The 24,625-nt window shown below is 39.9% G+C and overlaps 4 protein-coding genes across 4 annotated transcripts; 2 read left to right on the top strand and 2 right to left on the bottom strand.

The window, feature by feature from the left end:
- Window positions 1-2,248: 2,248 nt before the first annotated feature.
- Window positions 2,249-6,749, top strand: LOC308074788 (eukaryotic translation initiation factor 4 gamma 1-like; the record flags this gene model as incomplete). Its single annotated transcript, XM_080414289.1, has 2 exons — window positions 2,249-4,408; window positions 6,714-6,749. The coding sequence occupies 2 exons, from the start codon at window positions 2,249-2,251 to the stop codon at window positions 6,747-6,749; spliced, it is 2,196 nt and encodes a 731-aa protein (XP_080270415.1).
- LOC308074612 (uncharacterized protein) lies at window positions 5,977-9,858 on the bottom strand. The gene is made up of 2 exons (XM_080414120.1): window positions 9,610-9,858; window positions 5,977-8,063 (listed from the first exon to the last, which is right to left on the bottom strand). Exons 1-2 carry the CDS (start codon window positions 9,782-9,784, stop codon window positions 6,757-6,759), a joined length of 1,482 nt encoding a protein of 493 aa, XP_080270246.1. The 5' UTR covers window positions 9,785-9,858; the 3' UTR covers window positions 5,977-6,756.
- Window positions 9,859-14,436: 4,578 nt separating this feature from the next.
- Window positions 14,437-17,896, top strand: fam216a (family with sequence similarity 216 member A; the record flags this gene model as incomplete). Its single annotated transcript, XM_080414288.1, has 6 exons — window positions 14,437-14,452; window positions 14,624-14,751; window positions 15,150-15,276; window positions 15,678-15,853; window positions 16,213-16,220; window positions 16,731-17,896. The coding sequence occupies 6 exons, from the start codon at window positions 14,437-14,439 to the stop codon at window positions 16,849-16,851; spliced, it is 576 nt and encodes a 191-aa protein (XP_080270414.1). The 3' UTR covers window positions 16,852-17,896.
- Window positions 17,897-18,040: 144 nt separating this feature from the next.
- vps29 (VPS29 retromer complex component) lies at window positions 18,041-21,947 on the bottom strand. The gene is made up of 4 exons (XM_080414732.1): window positions 21,837-21,947; window positions 19,523-19,714; window positions 18,823-19,058; window positions 18,041-18,610 (listed from the first exon to the last, which is right to left on the bottom strand). The coding sequence occupies exons 1-4, from the start codon at window positions 21,837-21,839 to the stop codon at window positions 18,493-18,495; spliced, it is 549 nt and encodes a 182-aa protein (XP_080270858.1). The 5' UTR covers window positions 21,840-21,947; the 3' UTR covers window positions 18,041-18,492.
- Between the last annotated feature and the right edge of the window lie 2,678 nt (window positions 21,948-24,625).

Here is a 24,625-nt window from a genome sequence, read left to right as displayed (position 1 = left end):
GTAGATTGTCAACACAAGCTTTCGCGCAGAATTATGACGTCAATTCTTCTCTTAGCTGTAATAAGTGTTGCCAGGTTTTGCGAGAGAAACAACCAACCAGGTCTATGAAAACAGGCCACATGATCACTTTAACCTAAATTTGCGTCGGCTATTTGAAAATAGTCGATCTACAACGCGTCAAAAACTCTTGCAATAAAATGTGGACATTTTTGAATATTTGTTGAAACATTCTATCAATACAAATGCTTCCTCTCCCTGTGGCACAAAACATTTATGAACATATTTGAGAACCACTGGTTTAAATAATTAAAACATTTGGAAGCAAGCCTAAATAAGCAAGTACACGCAAGGCCAAAAAAAACACAAGCACTAACTTTTACAAGCAACTTTACGGAAAAAGAAGCCCCAAGTCGCTTATAATAAGCCGACATGGCAACGCTGGTTTTAAAGTGGGTGAAACCAGAGCCTGGGTGAAACCATTCCTTTACTACACTTTAGAAACAAGCCAAAAAAAAAACGCAATTAACCAATATTTACAAACAACTATACAGAAAAACAAGCCAAAAGTCGCTTATAATAAGCAGACCTGGCAACACTGGTGCCGCTCTGTTTCAAGTACGGAAAGTGAATGTGGACAAACACAACGGTGGCTGTTTTACAGCTAATTACAGATGCCAATAAATAAAAAAATATATATTTTTTAAAATGTATAAATATCCGCAGGATAATAAAGGTATATATCTAGCTATCTACATTGATATGAAAGAGAACTCCAAATATAGAAAATAATCATGTTTTCTATAATTGATCTGCGATTTATACATTCACCTTTTTTGCACAACAAGCCAGGCCAAACTGACGAAGTTTGTTACATGCATAATGAAAAAATATTCTACAGTTTTCTAAATAAAACCACATTTTAGTTTTTTATAATATATCGGCTTTTTTGTTGATGTTTTTTTTTTGTTTTCACAACCCAATAATTTATTTAAAAGTTATAAGAGTCATCAGGAAAAAAAAATTAGTGTAATGTAACGAAGTACATGTACTCAAGTACTGTACTTAGGTACAATTTTGAGGTATTTTTTTTTTACTTTAGTGGAGTATTTCCAATTTTCAACTTTTATTTCTACTCCACTACATCTCAAAAGGCAAATATTGTACTTTTTACTCCGCTACAATTATTTGAAAACTTTAGTTACTTTGTAGATTTGTATTATTATTACAAAACATACAGTAACCACTTCAGCTCAGCCCATACATTTCGGCCATTTGAAAATAGCAGATCTACAATTAAGCTCTAAGTACATTTTGAATACCAGACTTTTGCTTGTAACAAATGATTTCTACATTGCAGAATTGATACTTTTACGTAAGTAAAAATATGTGAGTACTTCTTCCACAACTGAATCTAACTGACTTCTAAATGAAGTCTTATTTGCCTTGATTTCATGTTACAGTAACGTTACGCCAACGGCGTTCAGCTGAATTTAAGAAGATTTAATAGGATTCTCCTACTACAGACATCGTAACATCCATCACAACACATGCAGTAAAAGATGTTATTATTTGTATTTAAATGTCCATACCTGACCAGTGTTGCCATCTTTTGTGAGAGAAATAAGCAACCAGGTCTAGAATAACAAGCCCAAAAGAAGCAACGTAGGCCACATGAGCACTTTAAACCTATTACAAAAATCTACACAGATCAACAAAATCACACGATGAAACGCGTTGTGAGCTTGTACATCTGCTATTTTCAAAAACTCTTGCAAGAAAATGTGGAATTCTTTTTTGGGAAACATTCTAACACAAATCTGAGGCACATTTTCATGAAAATATTTTAAAACCACTGGTTTAAATAAATACATAAAAAATTGGAAGCAAGCCTAAATAACCAAGAACACGTTAGAAACAATCCCACGAAACTGCAACCACTGATATTTACAAGCAACTTTACAGAAAAATAAGCCCAAAGTCGCTTATAATAAGCCGACATGGCAACGCCGTACCTGACGTTAACTCTGACGTTGCTTCAGTTCAGTGGTCGTGTCACGAATTGCCTTGCTGAAGTCGCGCTGATTGGACGCGCTTGTGTACAACAGCACGCGCGACCGCTCACTGGACGCGCGTTGTTTATTTTCAAAATGAAACAGCCAATGTGCGACAACGAAGTCGTTGGCGCTGTTGTTGAAGAACGTCGCGTATAAAAGGCAGACCACAGCGACGGAGAGCTCATTCCTACTTGATGGTGATTGTGATGATGGACATTATCATGGAGAAGATCAACTATGATAGAGGATTCCTTCTACAGTTACAGTTCATCAACGTCAGCATGATCAAACCTGAGGGCCTGCCAGTCATCACTGATGTAATCCTGGACAGAGTCAGCAGCAGGAAGCCCCTGGGAAAGCCAAACACCAGCTGGCATCTACCAGGAGGCATGGACCGTGGCTCTGATTTCAGGCCTTCCACTGGAGAGACAGGCTGGAGAGACAGACCTCTTCGCCACTTCTCCCTGTCCGTTGACGTGCAGCTTAACAAGGCCAAGGAGGCCTGGAAGCCTTCCGGCAAGAAGCAGCAGAGGTGTGAGGAGGTCGACGACACAGAGGAGGCCAAGACCCAGGATCTGTTCAACCGAGTGCGTGGCATCCTGAACAAGTTAACCCTCCAGAAGTTCCAACAGCTGACGAAGCAGGTGAGGGAGCTCACCATCGACACGGAGGGCCGGCTTAAGGGAGTCATGGACATCATTTTTGAAAAGGCCATCTCAGAGCCCAGCTTCTCTGTGGTCTATGCCAAAATGTGCCATTGCCTTATGGAGCTCAAGGTCCCCAGCGCAGATAAGCCAGGAGTCTGCGTGAATTTCCGCAGGCTGTTGCTCAACCGCTGCAAGACAGAGTTTGACAAGAAGCAGAAAGAGCTGGATGCTTCCGAGGGGGAGGAGAAGCAGCTTCGCAAAGAGGACCATTACAAAAACAAGGCCAGGAGGTGCTCCCTGGGCAACATTAAGTTCATTGGGGAGTTATTCAAGCTCAAGATGATGACCGCGGCGACCATGGACAAGTGCATCATCAATAAGCTGCTCATAACACATGACGAGGAGTCCCTGGAGTGCCTGTGTACACTTATTTCCACCATTGGAAAGGACCTGGATTTTGAGATGGCCAAGCCTTGCATGGGCCAGATGGAGAAGATCGTCAAGGAGAGGAAGACCTCCCCCAGGATCCGCTTCATGCTGCAGGATGTGTTGGACCTCCAACAGAATAACTGGGTGCCCAGGAGAGGAGACCAGGGTCCTAAGACCATCGAGCAGATCCACAAAGATGCTGAGATGGAGGTGCAAATGGAGCAGTTGAAGATCCAGCAGACCCTCATCTCCAAGGAATCAGTCAGAGGCTCAGGCGACAGATTGGGTGTAGGCCGGCCCGGCGGACGGGGCTCATACACCCCACAACAGGGAAGGGTGGCCAAGGGCTGGAACAGCTACTCCAGCTCCACCAACAAGCAACCCAACCCTTCACTACTCAGCAAAATGACCAAGACTCATGTTCTTGACTTTAACAACCATCTGCTGGCCCCAGGAAACAAAGGCTACAAAGGCAGCAGCGTTGGAACCAGTGTCAAGCCTGCTGACTCAGAGCTGGGCATCCGTCCAGCCACCAGCACTCTGAACAGACTCTCTGATCTGCAGCAACCCTCTTCAGGCTCCACTCTTCACTCAGACAGACTATTGGCTCAGGACAACAGCCCTAGCAGAGTGCATGCCAGGAGCACAACAGAGAACATGAAGCAGGAGGCTGCTCCTAACCGCCCACCTTCCCGGACTCCCACCAAGCCCGCCTTGACCGAGGAGGAAGTGGAGAAGAAATCCACAGCCATCATCGAAGAGTACCTCCACCTCAACGACATGAAGGAGGCACTGCAGTGTGTACAGGAGCTGAACAGCGGTCAGCTGCTCTTTGTGTTTGTGCGGAATGGCCTGGAGTCCACGCTAGATCGCAGCGCCATCGCCAGAGACCACATGGGGCAGCTGCTGCATCAGCTCGTCAAGGCTGGCATAATGCCCATACAGCAGTACTACAAAGGGCTTCAAGAGATCCTAGACGTGGCAGAGGACATGTCTACAGACATCCCACACTTCTGGCTGTACATGGCTGAGCTGATCACTCCCATGGTCTACGAGGGAGGTATCCCCATGGGACAGCTCTTCAAGGAGATCTCCAAGACTCTCATTCCTCTGGGTATGGCTGGAAACCTGTTGCTTCGCATCCTCATTCTACTCTGCAAAGCAATGAGCCAGGCAAAGTTGGGAGACATGTGGAGGGAGGCGGGCCTTAGCTGGAAAGACTTTCTGTCAGAGGACAAGAACGTCAACACATTGGTTTTAAACAATGATGTACTTAAGGTACTTGTAAATATCAATTAAATACCTCAATCATTTTTCAATCATCAAATAATGATGTACTGTATATAACTTACTTGAAAATATCAATTAAATATCTCAATCATTCTTATGAAATATAATATTGTACCGTTCATGACTTACTTGTTATATCAATTTAATGCATAATAAATGATCTAAAATGTAAAAATGTGTCTGTAATATGTATCTTCAAGGTTTCTCTATTAAGTGCTACAGTTTCAAAAGAGTACAATTATTTTGTTAGACATTGTAGCAGCATTAATAGTAATAATAGTTAACATACAGTATAGAATAGTTTGACCATTGTACTTGTAAATGTGTTTAAGGTGATTTCTTATAAGAAATCTTGGGGTGATTTCTTGGTATGGTCTCTGTTTCAACATGTTTAAAGGGAAGTAATGTGTTAGTGTTATAAAGGGTGTTAAATAGGGCAAGGTATTGTGGAATGTAATATATACACACACTCAGTGGTGGAAAGTAGCCAAGTAGATTTACGTAAGTACTTTTACTTCTACTCCACTACAGTACACTACCTCACATAATCACATTATACATATGTCTTTAAACATAACATGACATATTTGAATAGCTTAGTATTGAATGCACAATAAACATGGTATGTTTATACATATTTTGTAGAGAAAGAAAGGGTCTTTTGCACACCTACTGGGACAACCTGTGGGTAAGAGCAGGCTCCAGGCAACCAAATTTTGTTCATGTTTATACATATAAAACACAATTCTATACATAAATATACGATATATGTGGTGGCCTACCCCCTACCCTACGAGGTAGGGGGTCCCTGCTCCATCGCCCCATCAGTCTGGGGGTCCCTGGCCTGAAAAGGTTGAAGACCCCTGCTTTAGGTGCATACCGCCACCTACTGTAGTATATTTAGTCCCCGGATTAAATGAATAATAATACTGTATATTAAAGGTAGGGTATTATTACCCTACCTTTAATATAAATTAAAGTGATCTTTTTTGTTTAAAAAAGAAAAATGTGTTAAAAGTTTAAAGCAATATTGTGAGTAATCATTGCTAATTAATGCCAATCAGGAGAGAGTGCCCATATTTATCAGCTTCAACTTTATAGTGTTTCAGTTCCAATTTTGTCTGCTCATTTCTTTGTCATAACTTCCAATTTCACTTGTTTATCCTGTATCCTGTGTGAGTTCTCTATCCTGATTGGATAACATTGGTATCCCGGCCTGAAAATGTATGGAGACTCCTGTTATTGAACACACACTCTACAGCAAATCTGTACTATCAGAATATAGACCGTTTTAACACTTATATTAAACAACGAAAATCACTTAACCTACCTTTAATGGTTAACGATATCTTGACGTTACTTGCCTCTAATGCCCACTTTATAGGCTACTCCATTGTTTGCTGAAAATAGCCGCTCTACAAGCTCACAATGCGTCATGAATGCAATGCGTTGTGAGCTTGTAGATCAACTATTTTTTAAATAGAAATTTAAACACACACACACACACACACACACACACACGTATATCCATTGTTTGGACATTTTATTAGGCAATTATTTCATGAACTTCACATTACAAGGATAGGATAGAATACACTTTGTATATGTAGATTAGTCATATAATGCACTTTATGCCTCTCCTCTCTCTCTATGAGATGACTATCTATCCTTTTAACTGCAATGATGACCATGCACAATCAAGAATTTCACCCACCTTACTTGCAATGTGACAATAAAGACTGATTCTGGATTCTGACTTGCATTATGCACTCAAAGACTGAATATTTTGAGCGGAATAGGGTTGTATAAAATCTGTCATTGACTAGGAGTTGAGATCTCTACTCACCTCTGGACCTGATGTTTTACTGTTAACTATACAATACTGTAGCTAACTACTGAGCCATCCTGCTACAGTGTAGCAGAATGGCACAGTAGTTTCATGATTGTTCTGTAATGCAAAGGTCTCCTTAATCGCTACTACAGCGTCACTTTTAATTGCCTTTAAACAAGACACTGAACATCCTTTCCTACTCACTCATTAGTGTAATGTATTCCTTAAGAGAATGACACCAGCAACAGAACATGTAATTTTATTTTAGTTTACAACATTCACTGTTGTGAACATCCAAATAAACAAGTTGCTAGAGGTTCCAGCTCTGCACCGTTATATTATTTATGATATCAGGAAGCTGCACACACCCGCCATTAATACCACACCGCAATAAAAAATAAAAGAAATAACAATCAAATAGAAACCCCTGTTCTATCACATAACCAACTGTACCTGTTTTAGGTACCACCACAGATCCTGCACCAAAACAGATACTGACTTGGTTTCACGTTTCGTCCCTCACTTGAAAACTACAGCTGGCGCTTTGCTCTTTCAAACTGTCCACTGGAAGGGAGCATTCGGAGTACAGCTTCTGTGCTGTGTGGGATTTCATGTGTCTCTTCAGCTGTCCACTCTCAACAAATCGTTGTCCACAATGAATGCAAACAAAAGGTCTCTCCGCTGAATGAATCGTCATGTGGTTCCTCAGAACTGACTCACGGACAAATCCTTTACCACAGACTGTACAGGTAAAGGGCTTTTCCCCAGTATGAGTTGCCATGTGTCTTTTCAGTGCTCCATTCTCAGTGAATTGTTTGCCACAAACACTGCACCCAAAGGGCTTCTCCCCTGTGTGATTTCTGATGTGTACATTTAGATTTGCCTTCTGGCCAAACCCTCTACCACAAAATGGACAAATAAAAGGTTTTTCCCCAGTATGACTTCTCATGTGTATTTTTAAAAGTCCTTTAGCATATATTCCCTTTCCACAAATTGTACAATTGAACGGCTTTTCGCCTGTATGTTTCCTCATATGTACTTTCATATATGCTTTCTCGCTAAATACTTTACCGCAAACTGTGCAGCAGAAGGGTTTTTCCCCAGTGTGACCCTTCATATGCCTTTGAAGACCAGAAACCCATGTAAATGTTTTACCACAAATATTACAGGTACTGTGAGCTTGAAGGTGAAGTTTCAAGTTCTCTGAAGCCTCTAAATGTTTTCCACACAAACCACAATCTCTTGAATGAATTCTAACATGTACCATTAAAGACAATTTACTTGGAAAAGATTTTTCACAGATTTTACAACAAAGAGGAGTTGGGATTTGGTTTGAAAATTCAACAGGTGTCTTGTTACTGACAGACGGATTTTGTCCTTTCATGAGCTGTGCATTCTTTGGTTTCAGCATGTGTAAACCCGACTTAAGTTCCCCAGTATCCTTCTGATCCTCATCCTCATCACTGTCTTCAGTATCAGTTTCAAAACAGTCTGAAGAGAGGAGCTTAATGTTGGTAGCTAGATTTCCATCAATTTTCCTCTGCGCAGTTGAGGTACCAACTGGTGATTCTGTCTCTCTGTTGTCCTCAGTTTTGCTTTGACTGACATGTGAAGACAAAGGTCTAACTTCATCAGTTTCACATTTCACCGACAGTAATGTCAACTCGGAGACGTCCGCCTCCTCTGGCCCTAGAAATACTTCCTCCCGTTCCTCTTTAATCAGCAGAGGCTCTGGTTGCTCCTGGCACAGACTGGGGCTCGTCTGCTGCTCAGGGGAAATCTCCTCTGGAAAGTACAAAACCTGGGTAGGATCTAGAGGGAAGAGTGAAATACATTAATTCTGACATGCAGAAAAAAACTAGTTCTCTTTTTGGGAGAGAACATTGAAACAAACACAGAGTAAAATGGATTTTATCACTATCATAAATCTTGGCACATATACAGTATGAGGAACATATGGGTCTACCGATTAATTCAGCATAATGTCAAAAATCAACTAAGCAACTGCTCTATCAATAAAATATAAACTTTATGACGATATTCTATTAAGTGAGTACTGGTGGACCTACATGTACAGTACAAGCAACAACATTAAACTTCCAGATCTTCCAATGTTGATGACATTTTATATTAATAAACTTGCCTTCATAGAAATGAATGTACTGTACTTTTATATCAATGCTTGCATTAGTGAATAATGTTAATGACATTCCGCTATAGGCTGTTCAACCAATGCAAGGTTTTTCAAGTGATAACAGGCTAAACATTTTATTTTTTAGCCTGGGACTGGGACCGTTAAATGTTTAAGGTGTGTGCGTAATAATAATAGCTTGAATTAATATAGCGCCTTTCATGAACCCAAGGACACTTTACATAAAAAACAATGAACAACCAACAAACAAACAACCAAACAAAACAACGAACAACTATTTGCCATAAACCTGAGAGAATTGGGGGGGGGGGGGGGGTGTGTGTGTGTGTGTGTGGGTGTTGTGTGGGTGTTATCAGTGGTGTTTTTCTTTTTAAAGTTCTAGCAGAAAACATGTATTTATTCTCCACTATTCCACGAGATTCATACAGACCACATTCTTTGTTATTCACAGCACTAACCAGACAAGATGTTATTCACAGCACTAACCAGACCAGATGTTATTCACAGCACTAACCAGACCAGATGTTATTCACAGCACTAACCAGACCGGATGTTAATATTCACAGTCACAGCACTAATCACATGTAAACTCCCTTCAATGAGCACATACATGGAATACATGCAATATCAGCCATTCTAGGGCTAGGCTAGGGTTAAAACTTAGCCTTGGTTCAAGACTGCTAGGGTTAATAGATATCCAGCTAAAAATGTGGAACTGGACACCTTCCTTTGACTGTAAGTATAGAACAGGCACTTATAAAATACAGTGATGTAAAGTAACTAAGTACATGTACTCAAGTACTGTACTTAAGTACATTTTTATTGCTCACACAGTGTGAGCTTGTAGATCTGCTATTTTCAAAAGATTTTGATACATTTGAAAACTTGTGAAATGGGACATTCTGCATAATGAGTACTTTCTACTTTTGGTACTTATTTAAGAACATTTTGATACCAATACTTTTGTACTTTTATCCAAGTACATTTTTACATTCCGGACTTTTACTTGTAACAGAGTATTTCTATATTGCAGTATTGATACTTTTACTTAAGTAAAACATTTTTAGTACTTTTTCCACCACTGCTTAAATAGAAGTGACTGTTCCCATGCGTGTCTTACGGAAATCATTCTAACATACACATGAGATACACACATTGCAGTGTGATTGCACACTAATGTACTGTAACTGTACTGTTTTAAACTACCTTGAGTCTTCAAAATGGTGTCCAGTCGCGTCTGTTGTTGAACGTTCTCCGCCTTTAAACGACAAACTTCATCCTCGTAGTCTGTTATCGTTCTCTCAAACTCCACAAATATCTCTTGGACTGCCACAGTTAATCTCTCGTTGACGAACGCTCTCAGCATTCCTACTTTGGACATTTTCAGAAGACAAATTGTAAAACAAAACAAAAACAAAAGAGAGCCGAGCAGAGCTCAACCAAACTGCAATATGCAGCAACTGAACTAGTGTTGCGGCGTTGCCATGTTTAGCGAGAGAAACAAGCAACCAGGTCTATGAAAACAACCCCAAAAGAAGCTACATGAGACCTTTAAACATCAGCTATTTGAAAACAGCAGATCTGCAAGCTCACAACGCGTCGCGCTGTGAGCTTGTAGATCTGCTATTTTCAAAAAACATCTTGAAGACAATGTAAAACATTTGGAATATTTTTTGAAACATTTTAACAACACAAATCTTGTATGGGGGTCCCTGGCATAAAATAGTTTCAGATGGGGGGTGTCCGACTGTCCGCAGATACATATTAATGTGGCAGTCCTTGCCGTGAGCAACTACACTTTAGAAACAAGCCCAAAAAACTGCAACCACCAATATTTACAAGCAACTTTACAGAAAAACAAGGCTAAATTCGCTTATAATAAGTGGACATGGCAACACTGAACTGAACGATAGCTTCCGCGCAGTGTTGTGACGTCATTATTTACTAACGCCCACTGCTGCATGCCGCCCAGAAGGAAACAAAGGTCAGCCAAGAGGTCAGCAGAGAACTTTACATGGAAAAACTGTAATAACCACCACTGGTGGAAAAAATACTCAAATGTCTTCTTTTTTTTAAGTAAAAGTATCACTACGACATTGTAGAAATACTCTGTAACTGAAAGTAAAATTCCGGTATTCAAAATGTACTTAAGTAAAAGTACAATATATTTGTAATTAAAAAGTACTGAAAGTAAAAGCAGTCATTTTGCAGAATGTCCCATTTCACAAGTTTTAAAATGTATAAAAACCATTGAAAATAGCCTATCTACAAGCTCACAACATGTCGCATCGCAACGTGTTGTGAGCTTGAGAAATCACGTCCAACCCAGATTTGGCTCAAACAAGGGGTTAAATTTGTTCTACTGCTATGCCACCAAAATGTGGAATGCCCTACCAACTGTCATAAAAAAAATTACTCCTCCTCCCCCCCCGAACTGTTTACTGTACATATTTTTATTTTTGATTACTACTCGTTCATATGATGTTTTGGCATTGCATAGTATTGTATATTTGTCTGTCATTAAATGTTTCGATGAATTGAATACACAGGACCCCAATGGAAACAAGCCCTAGTGCTTTCTTGGGTTTAATCCTTTTAGCATCCTTTTGTATAGTGTACAACTGTACTTTCTGTGTTTAGTTTTTTCGGAAACTGTTAATACATCAATCAATCAAGTACCGCAATCTTACTGAATCTATCAGCTCATTGTTTAACTATTGACGGTCTGTCAAACAGTGCCACCCATCGGTGCAAAAGTTAAACAGAAAATAGCAGATCTACAATCTCACAACATTGTGAGGTATTGTGAGCGTGTAGATGGGCCTTTTCACAGCAGCCATTTTGACATGAATTAGTAGGGTAATGTTACATCCTTCACATGCGATACCAATGACACTAATACCAATGATAACTAAGAAGAGCCTTTCCAGTGAGCCAACATGCACAATAGCAGCACCATGACTCTGTTTGACCTGAATGGAACACAACCTTAATTAGTTAAGGTTAATCATTGAGGATGTAACATAACCCTACCATTTCATGGCAATAAAAAAGGTCTATTGTATTGTATGTAGTACACCTGAATGGAAGCATCTGCATTTTTTTTTGTGTCTCGCTCATTTAAACAGGGCTTTCCTTAAATATGTCTGTGCATACAAAAACACAAAAACACAAATAACACTTATATGGGGTTTTAAGGATGCAGAATTTTAATATAACCTTATTCATTATATAGGGTCCATTTCAAGGGACAATCCATAGGGTCACGGTAAAATATGACCTACTGTAAGTTAAGTTAAGTTTTGTTTTTTATCTCAGATATGGTGTCAATTTGAGTATACCAGCTAATATATTCATATTTTGGGTCAGAAAATATGGGTCAGCACTTGATATATTTATTATTATCTCCCCCATCAAATACCCAAAGGTCAAAGTCACAGCGCAAGGTCAAAGGTTATTCCTATGCATATGGGTCATATTTAGAACTGGGGTTGTAAACTAATTGTGAATCAGGGACCACCACCCTGACAAGAATCAACCTGGAGACCACTGTGGTGTCAGGTGGGCATATGGGCTATGATTAGGTTTTATCTTGAGTCTATTCTTGGCAATAGTGGTGGACAAAGACAGAGACTCATGTCCTTTTCTGGCTCCAATCTAGGCCTGTACTTATTCTTCAGGTATGCCAGTGTGGGGGAAAAATATGTAGTTGCAAAAGGTAAGAAACACTTTGTTTTTACTGTAAGCTCTAGGGATTCTGCCTGACAACTCATCCAGAACTTCACAAGGGACTGCGTTTCATATGTGCCTCTTGACTGAGTCTGTGGACATGTCAACGAACAGATCCTCATGTGTAGTAGTTAAGTTTTAAGTAGTTTTGGAATTGAATAACAAGCCTCCTAAAATGACCACTGATAATTATCATGTTTAATTTCATTGTCCTCACCATCAACAGCTGTGGTCTAAGTTTATCAAACCTTCCTAGACCACCAGTGGTCCAAGGTCCACCAGTTGGTAACCCCTGATTTAGAGTGATCCTATTGTAGCACAGGTATAGCATTTCTGTGCTTTTTTTTTTAATGAAATGTGTCAACTGATTTAGGGTATTTTGATATGATTTTGTTGTCTTGTTAACCACAATATTTTCTTTTTTCTTTTTTTCTTCTTTTTTCAAAATTGACAGCTGCATACTTTTATTTTGAAGACACTACTTCCATGCAGCTTGGACATAGATACCTGGCCAAGAACACACCTACAGGGCCCTCCTGTTATAAGGAGCCAGCATGACTTCTAAAGTAATCGACTGCCCAAGACAAGACAGCAGCCTTTCCTCCATTCTACAGTTATAGATTTGGACCTTCAGTGAATATGGACCACCTGTTCTTTTTTATTTATATTTGACCTTTATTTATACAGGTGAGTCCCATTGAGATACAAGATCTGTTTTACAAGGGAGCCCTGTTCAGCCCTCTTTTTAAATCATATATTTTCTTGTAACGGGGAGTGAGCACTCTTCTCCTATTTGCATATTTTCTTTATACAGACAGACAGTGGTGTAAAGTAACAAAGTACATTTACTCAAGTACTGTGTATTTTTTACTTTACTAGAGTACTTCCAATTTTCTTTTTCTTTTACTACATCTCAAAGGTAAATATTGTACTTGTACTTGATTATTTTTCAAAGGATTTTTATACATTTTTAAAACTTGTGAAATGGGACATTGTGCATAACAAGTACTTTTACTTTTGGTACTTTAAGTACATTTTCATGCCAATACTTTAGTACTTTTACTCTCTGTCGTACTTGTAACTCTAATCTCTACAATAGGGTATTGATATTTTTACTTGGCTAAACAATTAGAGTACTTCTTCCATCACTGCAGACAAATGAGATGGAAACATCATAGGGACAGGATAGAGGGCTTGATCCTAGACCAGCTGGGAAATGTGTGCGTCCAGGGTCAGTGGGCTCGACCACCTGCTCATTGCAACGTCACCTCCCCCCGTCATGAAAAAGCAGGTGACGTTTTCAGAAAATCAGAAAATGAACAGGGAGCATCCGGTTAGCATTTTGCCCAGGTAAAGTGATACTGTACCAGCCTTTTCCATTGTGAATAATGAACTGCTAATTGTTTCTTTTCATTTTCTGCTTATAATCATTTTATTAAAAACAAATACCTTTTAACCTAGGTTCCCTAAATGAAAAAGGGATATAGTATTGTTCAATATACAGTAAATTGTGATTATACTAACTGAAACTTGTTTAAATTGCAGGTTAACAGGGATGCCTGATTCAAATAGTGGTAAGTTCAGATCATGCTCCTGCTCTAGTACTAGTAATATCAGTCCTGAATAACTAATACAACATTCAAATCTAAAATACACCTCCCTGATGAAGTCATAAGCAGATATACATAGTTTTGTTTTATAACATGTTCTAGCCCGTTAGGGCTTTATTAAATTCAAATCCTTCACGAGTGCCTGGTCTGGGATATTTCCACCTTTTTCTTTAATAAAAGGACTTTGTTTTTTAATAAATTTAGAAGAGAGTAAAGGCAAGCAGAGAACATGAGTTTAACTTTTCTTCTATGTCATCAACACACTCTCAGTCAACCCAGTCAGCATTTCGGACACATAGACACCATCTCCTTGCTGAATCAACAAAATACGTTAGTGTCTTGTTTGGTTTGAAACCCGAGAGACAGATTTATCTAGCCGAGACCCAGCAGTGCACATTATCTGTGGAAACTAGAGGAAATACTACACCTGAGGTTGAATTTGGGTCATGCCTGCCTGAGCTGTAACAGGAAGAACGCTGGCTGGTGTCCTAATTAGGAATGCTTTGGTTTGACACATTAACTACAGCATGAGGGTTTCAAGGACATACTGTAAATGCTGAGTAGGCTTTCAATCCATTGGTCATATTTCAGTTCAATTCAGTTCAGTTCAACTCAATGCAACCAAGATCAATTCAATTAAATTCAAAACATCTCACAAGAGGGAGACTGTAGCGGAGACAAGAAACACTTGGCAATGGTGGTGGTGCGAAGTAAAATCCTCAGTGTTAAATTCATTTACCCATTTGTACAAATGTAACCAAGTCAAGTGGTTACGTGTCCATTTGGTTACATTTGTCAGTGAAAACTGATGATTTTTTTATTGCGTGATTTTCAAGAGCTGAATTAGACAATGTCTCATTTGGTTGTGTTCTTGTTAACAGTGTTGCTCGATGTCAATGTGAACTCGGACAGTGGTTTGAGGGTCAGGAGACCCCTGGCTAGACATTCTCCACAGCATGGACCCATCATTCACATTCGCAGAGCTATGACTTCAGCCCCATTTTTGAAGGTGAACATCCATGTTATGTCACAGTATTGTTGTATTCAGGTGCATCCCAGAACTCAACCACTTACGTCGTATATGACAAATAGTGAAGATAGCCAATCTTCCAGCACACATGAGCTTGTAGATCTGCTATTTTAGGTATTTTTGAATGTTTTGACATTATCTGTACATTCTTTTGAAAGGATTTGAAAATGTCTTGCCTATATGACATGCCCTAAAATAGTTATGCCAGGTTGAAAGTGGTTTAAAGTTCAATCTAATTGAATGCAACAGTATAGAATCACCCAAAGCCAGAAGATTTTATTTGGGGCAGTTTTCTAACATGTTTAGGAAACCACTGAACGGCATGGAATGAAAAACACTAGTGAGCCTGAGCCAGTGACTCTGTCTCTCTCCTCTAGAACTCAGAGCTGACCCCTGCTCAGAAGGAGTATCTGTATACTATAGCTGAATCCTACAGTGCACAGCACGTGCGCAACCTTATTACCCAACATTACATGAATGTGCTCCACAGGTGCATAAGAACAGGTGAGAGAAATGCAGTTTGTATTTGATTTGTTTGTATTTTGCGTGGGACAATGTGCTGCTGACTTAAGGGAACAGGAAAAGCTTGCACATCTAAACCTGATCGCTGCAGATCCATTGCATATAGGATGAAACGTGAAGGAAATGCACACTGCTGTTGCAATTCAGCATCATTTGATAACTTAACATTGAACCTTATCGATCTCCAAAGGTGGTTGTTTCACTAGCCATATATAGAAACAAGCAGTCCTGGAAAAGTATAAGGATTTAAGGGAAGATAGGAGAGAAAATGCAATGTCAGACTAGAATAGTAAGAATGGGGCAGATTTGTTCATCTCATTTCACTGTGTGATTATGTAAATTCAAGTTAGGATGTGTCCTTTGTTTGTTGTTGTTTTTCATAGGCAACAGTCCAGAGAGGGACAGTTTTGTTGTGACTTCAGAGCCGGAGGTACAGTGTGCACGAGAAACATGTCAGCCAGAAGTTCCCAGCAGCTCAAAGCAACAGACACACAATGGTGCAAGGCATGCTGGGAAATCCAAGCTCCCCCAAATCCATGCCAAAAGCAGACAAGGAAGGTAGGAAACAATGTTTATTGATTTAATTTAATTATTGTTTTTTAAACAACTTAGATATCTTAAAGCCAAATAACACCATACAAATAATCTAATTCATTACTTATTGAGAAGAAAATATGTCATTTATTTACCTAGCATTATTGTACATAGACAGGAATGTTTATTTAGTATAGTTGCATCTGTTGTCTGGTAGCTTTTATTAATGGATTTTTTCTAATACTATTTATATTAATATAGTTAATTCTAGTAGTACTACTTTCTTTACATTATTGGCACTATATAGGAATTTAAGCCTTTTATTCTGCAGTCACTTAAAATCACTAAATTCTTAAAAACTTTTGTCTGTGTTAAAAACCACAGATCTCCTGGTACACCAACATCAAAACATAGAAAGACCAAAAAACACACCGCAAAGGTGCCTGCCTTAAAGAAAAAGACACGGCTGAAACGTAAGTTGATCAAATGCACACTCACTGACATTACTATCATCGTTTTAATCTGTTCCTGAAAGTTTGGGGACCCACATACAGGGGTCCTTGGGTGGGTTCCAGGGTGTCCCCAGCATAAAAGATTGATAGTTAGGAATCAAATGGACCCTTACAGTTATGTAACTCTGAGGGTGTACAAATGGAACCATTTGTCTCAGAATTAAATTATGACTTTGGATTTTACAGTGTAGATTGGGTTCCCAGATATAAAAATGGTATCAAATGGGGACTTTGAAATGAGGTTGAGAATCACTGCTCTACTGAATGGATAGGTTTCTACCTTTTTTAAATGACATCTCATTGGATTTGACTGATATTTTAGTAACTTGAGGGTGTGAAGAACAGCACAAATAACACTTGTCATTTGGCATGAATCTGATCAGGATCCAGGAGCAGCAGTCTGTGGGACGACCTGGATCTGGACATTGAGGAAGGACCTGATGATTCTCTCAGTGAATGTCTGAGTTTACTGTCGATAGGGGTGGACGGTGACAGTCTCTCCGATGTGTGACACTTGAAACATTTTAAAAGTTCTGCTTCTGTGTTGTTCAGCGGATACAGTATAGAGCCCGACCTATGCCAGATTTTTGGATCCCATGCCGATCCTGATTTTGAAGAGTCCTAGACCACCGATTAACGGATGTTAATAATATTCTTTAAACATTTTCACATATATGCCCAAAATAGGGATGCCAGGTTTAAAGTTGGGACACATGGACTTCATAACTGCCGATACCAATGTTGTCAAAAGTCAAATAATGGCTCTAGTATGCTCTAGTAGAGCATTCTGATTCTGATCAATATCTATGACTGGGTTGGGGGTTCCATTCCCTGTGTAGCTCAAAGGGTTGAGAATGGCACTCCTATTGCCAGGGTTAGGGCTTCCACCACATGGTGTTCAGTGGATAGAGCATGTAATTCTCTCTCTACACTCTCAGTTAAACTAACGGATGATTTTGCTGTGTGCACATTTGATCCTCATTGGAGCATGAATGGAAGCTAATGTTACACACAACTCTAGCTAGATGACCTACTACACAACTGCACACGTGTCTCCTGACCTTGGTGTCAAAACTCTTGTCAGAGGTAGACAGCATTGGTAAACCCTAGCCTTCCAGGGTCCAGTCCTACAGTAATTCAGCAAGGGTACATGCAGTTAGACAGAGGGGATGGAACCACATTATCTCTGGGCACAGGTTTAGCCAAATGCCACACCCAGTCTGGATCAGCATCAGAAAAACACAACAATTCTCTCTCACACTACTGCCAATGTGTTGGCCCAGTGTTTTTTCTATTTTTTAGGGTGACCGTGTACAGGAAAAGATTCCGTTGGGACAACAGCAAGGGGGTACAGGGGGTGTTTGCAGAGGATTTCATGTGAACTACAACTCCATCAAATAGCACACCCTTTGCTTTCTCTGATCTGGGCATGTGCTGCTTGTTATGTTCTTTAACCACTTAAGCACTATATACTTTGTCGTATGACAAATAGTGAAAATGGGACAGATTATGAACTTGTAGATCTGCTATTGTCATAAAAAAGGTTTTTGCCTTGAATTGCATTTTTGGTATGAAGGTTTTGGAATGAAAACGGAGTAGTCTACGATTTCCTCCCCTTACACAATGTCCATTTCCATGTTACATCTATGTTTCACAGTAAACTGAAAGGTTTGGATAACTAATGCAACAACTACTACAGATTAAATGAGTGAAATTAGATATTTATTGTGGGGGTGAAATGACAGTAAGAACACTTTCCCAGGGGTTACATGTACTAACAGGAGATCTGGAACTGCTAAGAGGTAAAAATTAAAATAAAAAAAATGGCACCAAATGACCCCCCCTCCCCTTGAATACAAATACATGTGACGTTATTGCATCCTCTACAGATACCAAACGATAGCTTGGACACAAGCAAACGTTGATGACATATATAAACCTATATAATCATACATATTCTTTTCTTTTAGAGTTTAAGTTAGCAAACAGTTTGGTACAGCATTAACATTGTGGTGTAGCGGCCCAGGAGGCCGCAGGTGGAAAGGAATGAAACGATAAACACGTAGCCAACAAGTGCGCCCACCCCAAGCCTCACCCTGCTCCTCCCTCTTCTCTGCTGCAATCTCTCCCTCCATACTCCTTCACACCGGCCTTACGACTTCTTGTACTCAATTCTCTCCACCTTGACGTCGTCTCCGATGAGCTGGTAGACATACGTGACCACTGTAGATGCCTGGATGTCCATTAACACGAAGGAGGGGATGATGTTGCTGTCGGGGGAAAGTTTTAAATGACACCTGTGATTGGGACAATCAGCTCATTTCTGCAGTACAGTAACCTAGAGTAGCTCTAGGTTAACTTTCTGTGGCACAATAATGTAATGACAACAACCTAACCAGTATTTTCAAAGATAGAGACGAGGTCTTGTGCTCAAACTGATCAGACAACTATGTAACTGTAAAACAGCCTCTTGTTCCCTCACCTTTCCAGTGCGTTGTAGGCCCCTGTGGCCGAGCCGGGGTTGATGTAGAACTTGTTTTCATTCTCGAAGGCCTCAAACTTGTGTGTGTGTCCCGAGATGAGGATGTCGACATCCAACTGCCTCTGCAGTAGCGCCAGACTTGCCATATCCCCCCAGGGGATCACCTGGTGTCCGTGGATCAGCCCAATCTTAAACTGGCCCACCGTCACAACCTTCTGCTCAGGGTAGTTCAGGTTCTGTTCAATGAGATGGGTGAAGTATAAAGCACAGTGAGATTTTTGTGCTGCTATTCTGTAATTTATTTTATGTACATTCTTTTTTTTTTCTCTCAAGCAGAGCAGGCAGTCTACTTCTCTTCAGCATTTATCTTTACTGAGATGAAATCTGACAGGAAATCAACAAGTAGAAGAAGTCTAATTACATTTACATTTGTAGGCTTTTAGGTGATGCTCTTATCTAGAGCGATGTCCTGGGAGTGGGCAGGTTGTGTGTTCATGCATCCTTGAAAACTGACATGACATACAGCTGCAGAAAGCACTGAACTATACATGCATGTACTGAATATTTATTGCACTTTAAGATTAAAGTACTTCTGATTGTGATCTGATTGAGATTTGATAGGTGTATGTGTATTTTTACAGCTGTGCAACGTATACATCCTGTGACTGTGCACACGTACACTACTACTACACCCACCCACCTCGTCAAAGTCTCCTCTGACAATGTGGACGTCTCCAGCTAGGGTCTTCAGGTAGTCATAGCTCTCCTTGGTACAGAGGTTGCCTGTACAGAGAATGTGTTGGATCTTGCCTGGGACCAAGAGCTTCTTGAACTTGGCTGGCAGGGTGTTGCACCGGTGGGGGATGTGCAGGTCACCTAACACCAGGACCAACTACCAGCATAGGACAGAGATGATTTAATAACCCATTAAGACCTGAGGCCGATTCTACAAATGCCTTCGAAATGAGTAGTTCTCACACTTTCAAGATTTTTCTAAATTGTTGAAAAACAGCAGATGTACAAGCTTGCAGCGTGGCATGAAGTGACACGCTGTGAGTTTGTATATCTGCTCACTTTGAATAGCCAACGCTAAAATGACACACCTGCTTTCCCTGTTTTAATGGGATAAGCTAGGACTAAAACCAGTGAGATTGAATCTGTACTTACAGAGAATGGAGAGTGAAAATGATGGAGCCTAAAATAGAACCCAGGTAATTCATTTTTTGTGGAGGATTTAAGATTATAGGTACTGTATCTCTTCCTGCTTCATATGTAGTAATATTAGGCTGGTCTTGACCACAAGATTAGCTGGTTTAGTGTCATAAGACACACAAGCAATAACATGGACCAGATAATAGCAGTTAAATTGGTAAGACATTTGTAATCCAGAATGCACCAGAAGAAAAACCTGGGGAATAAGTAAGGGATCAGAGTGCATACTCAAGACATGTACATCAATATATTGTCAGGCTAGCTCTGACAAAGCAAGAACGGCAACCAAAATTTATAAAAGCGAATAAGAGAATACATTTTAGACACAACGTATAGTAATACTCACTCACACACTATAGAATCCTATGTTCACACAACACACAGGGGTCAATCAATGATAGAAACATCCACAAGTCATATTCAATATAAAACCCATAATTGACCACACTATTCCTATGCTCGCTTCAACTCTGTATATCAGTGATCATTAGTTGGGGACCAGAGTGGAGTGCTCGCTGCAATAGTTAAAAGCGTCAAATGCCTGCCTGCCAAGCACAACAACAATCCACTACTGTCAGTGAACTGGCAGACCTGGCAGTGGCTGTGAAACTCCACAGCTGTGTCCCTTTTAAATCCCTAATTCCCCTGTTAGTGTGCGAGGCAGGCCCCTCCACCCAGCAGAGATGAGAGATAGAGAACAGGGATCCAACACGGAGCAAGGGGCACTTACCCGGTGACCAGCCTGGTTGATTGGAGACAAGCAAGGTTGGGGAGGTGGGAGGAGGGGAGCGGGTGAGATAGGTGGGAGGGCAGGATGTGTGTGGAGAGAACAACATGAGGCATGATCAAAGATTGGAAGAAGAAAAGAAACAAAAAACAAAAGCAAAATAATGTTTAAAACAGGACAACTGGGGTTAAAACTGATATTAGAAATTAAAAAAGTGAATGGATTAAATAGATTGACATCACTCAAAACATTAGTTGTTAGTGGTTGCTGGTTAGTGATTTCAATGGGGTGCAAAAGTAATCACTGAAGTTCCATGCTCATGAAAGATGAATGAATAATCATAATCAAACAGAAACGTAGTTTTAACAGTGGTCACATTTGACAGTCTCTACAATGGTATCTCTGCAAGCTGCTGGTCCTCAAAGAAATGTGTGCATGGTTGTGTGTGTCAAGAGAATGGTAGATATAGTAGTAGGAAAGATGGAGAGAAGTAAAGAGATAGGAGGAGGAATGAATGAAAGTTCTGATGTACAGTACGCCCGCTGGCAATGATGACCCAGCCTACTTCAAAATCATATTTAAAATACATAATGGCTGGATTTGGATTCCTACATCAGAAAGTGACTGATCATGAGAAGATGAGATAAGAGAACATTAGTTGTTAGCCTGCTAGCCTACTAGCTTCAGCTGAACGGCTGACAAGCAAGCCAGACAAATTCACGATCTAACCAGGATTTATCATCAATATGACAATGAAAATGCTAACTGTAGGTAAAAATAGTAGCTGGAAATAAAAGCCAAACTAAAATCACACCGTGCAAACTAAAGAGAGATGAAGGGAAGCTTGAATGCATTTATAGTGAATAGTGAAGCTGTCATGTGATCCGCTCCTTCACGGGGATGGGACGTATAACTAAAAACATGAAGGCTCTTATATGCCCCCCTTGAACCCCACTGGGTCCCCCCTCTCTCTTTCAACGAAACACCACCCTCAGTATCGTCACGCAGGCAACGTGTTCCAAACGCCGAAGTTTAAAAAAGGGGAGAATGTAGGTTTTCTTCTTTTCATACTTACCATTTTATTTTTGCTGCTTCTGCTAGTTGAGTTCAGGAAGCGTCTGCGCACGTACAGCGTCACCGACAACCAATCAGAAGGGACTTTACGTCGGTTTGCATCAATAGTGAATGGTTTGTGTAAAGTCAGCGGATGCTAGCTAGCATGAATAATGATTTCCGGTTTAGTCAATTGCCGTCATAATAAAAGCATGGTGGTGCAATACGTTATAGCATTCAACAGGGGGTCCGGGACCCCCGAGGCGGTCCTCATGGTTACTACAGAGGGGCCGCCAAATCTTTGTGTGATAGGAACTTTAAAAAAAAGTAATACAAATGTATTAATCACTTGAACCCTAACATCCCTATTCTGGGGTACCAGTTGTCAAAAATAGCAGATCTACGAGCTTACAACGCATCGCAGCACAATGTGTTGTGAGTTTATAGATCTGCTATTTTCGACGAAGAGGTTTGGTGTAGAGGGGGGAAAGGGCAGACCAGGTACAGAGACAAAGGTCAAGTTATGTCTGAAAATACACATTAACATGAATCCAACACTGATGGATGAAGCAAGTTAGCTACCTAAAAGTTTTATCTGCAACACCATTTTATACAATATGTAGTGGGGGTCCCTGCTTCATCTCTCTCTTAAAGGGGTCCTTGGTCTGAAAAACGTTGAAGACCCCTGTGTTAAAGAATGGTTAACATTTGTATTATTGATGCCAATTTTCAGGTACAGACTTGATACTTTAACTACCAGGAAGGGCATGTAATTTGTGTTTATTTCAGATTTGTTTTGTGTGTGTCGTTTTGTATAGAGCTGGGCATAGCAGCCAGGAAACTTTGGAAACATAGGGAACAGATGGGCCCTATCTTGGGCCCATACTGGACCCATATCCCTAAACGTTTTTTGCATTTTTTACTATTTTGAAAAACATTTTAAAATACCAATCTACAAGCTCACAATGTGTCGATGTAGATCGCCTAGTTGAACCATTTAAAAATGTTTTTCAAAATAGTAAAATATGGCTTATACGTTTAGGCATAAGGGGTAAGGCAAGATTGGGCCCAGAGCATGCATGACACAACTGGTCCCTTATGTTTCAAGGCAGCCATCATTGTCATCACCAATTTGCTTACTGGCCAGAGGTTTAAGCTGTGTTTCCCAAGTCCATGACAAATATCTCTAAAACACTAAAATGTCTAACCCTAACTAAAATTATCCAGGGCCTTCCAGTGCCTGAAGTTTGCGGTTATTATTGTGATTATTATTATGTGTGTATTTCCTGCTTATTTAGGATCTTATACCGGAGTGATAGGCCGAGTTATTATTCTAGGAGTTGATACAGTACATGCTTATATTAAGGTTAATACTGCTTATTTGGAGTTATAAACTGAAGTTATAATCCGAAGGTACAAATATATACAAATTCTAAAAGCCACAGCATAGCAGTGGACTTTACACATGTCACTTAAGTGTCACATGAGGGCATGTTGATTGATTCGGTCAGATGAGGAGCTGGGCGACAGTGGCTACTGTTTAGAACAGTGCTAAACAAGACAATACACAAGTCACATGATTAATCAACAGAAGGTTACACCCACATGGGTAGACCAAACCGATATAAATGGAGTGGATGCTCACTATCAGGACAAAGTGTTCTACGCATGCACCAGTGTTACTAGTTACCAGGGTGTTATTGCTGCGTTCGTAATTTTCCATTGCGAGCTCCGAGAGACTGACGGTAAGAATTGAGAGCGTGTTTACGCGACGATAATATATTTCTGATATGGTTTAAAGTTTTGTGTGTATATTTCATGTCAGTAATTTGTTGTTACGTTGTTGTTTGTGTTTACTTTTTTAGGTTTATAACCTGACTCTTTACTTGACTACTGGCCTACTGGCTTACTGGCCATACTGGCCTAAAAGTATTAATGTGTTTGTATTGTGTGTCAGTCAGTATAATAAAACCATCAAAGACACAGGTCTGAGTTGTGTCCGCTAACTCGGTTGCTCAAATACCCTCTACAAGGGGAGATCTATTAGTTGCATTACAGTGTGACTGGCTAGATAATTGTACAATCACAATGTATTCATTTCTGTGTTTTTCCATTGTAATTTTGGTGTTGATAAATTATTCTATATACTGATTTTATGTTTTATCTCATATGATTATAGGTTATAGCCTATAGTATATAGCCTATATCTGTTGCCAGAACCATTATAATAATTGTATGCTTTTCAAAAACAAAACAAAAACAGACTTAATTGGAAGGATTCACATTTAAACCTTTTTCAGTTAATGTAGCCACTGCCTTCCCGTGACTCCATTTGGGATCCTAACCCACAGTTTGAGAACCTCTGTTTTAAAAGGTATCACTGTAATCCTTAACCATCAAAACATAGATGAAGACATCACCTATTCTGTATTATCATGTTTTGTTTAGGAGATATGATGCAAAATACATAATTTGGTTATGGCGGAAACTCGGAAAGTAAAATGGCTGCCAAGGCCACCAGGGGGCGTTTTTGCGATGGCTCCATATCTGAAAATGTTCAGGGCCCCAAACTGTACAAGTCTACCAAGTTTCACGCTTTTATAAAAAAGTGAACGATTCACCTAAAATGTCGTACCAATCCACCAGACTATGTGTCTTTCCCATGACATGTTACGTTCACTCACCTGCCATTTAGCATTAATACAATATTATAGATCATGCTCTGAAAATAATTTAGGAAAAACATAGTTTTTCTTTTTAACACCCAAAACAGTTTTTTTTTTAAATGCAGGAACCAGTGGTGGAAGTAAA

This window comes from Gymnoscopelus braueri (assembly GCF_963280865.1).
Source record: "Gymnoscopelus braueri genome assembly, chromosome: 19".
Classification (NCBI taxonomy): domain Eukaryota; kingdom Metazoa; phylum Chordata; class Actinopteri; order Myctophiformes; family Myctophidae; genus Gymnoscopelus; species Gymnoscopelus braueri.
This window is presented reverse-complemented; position numbering and strand designations above follow the sequence as displayed.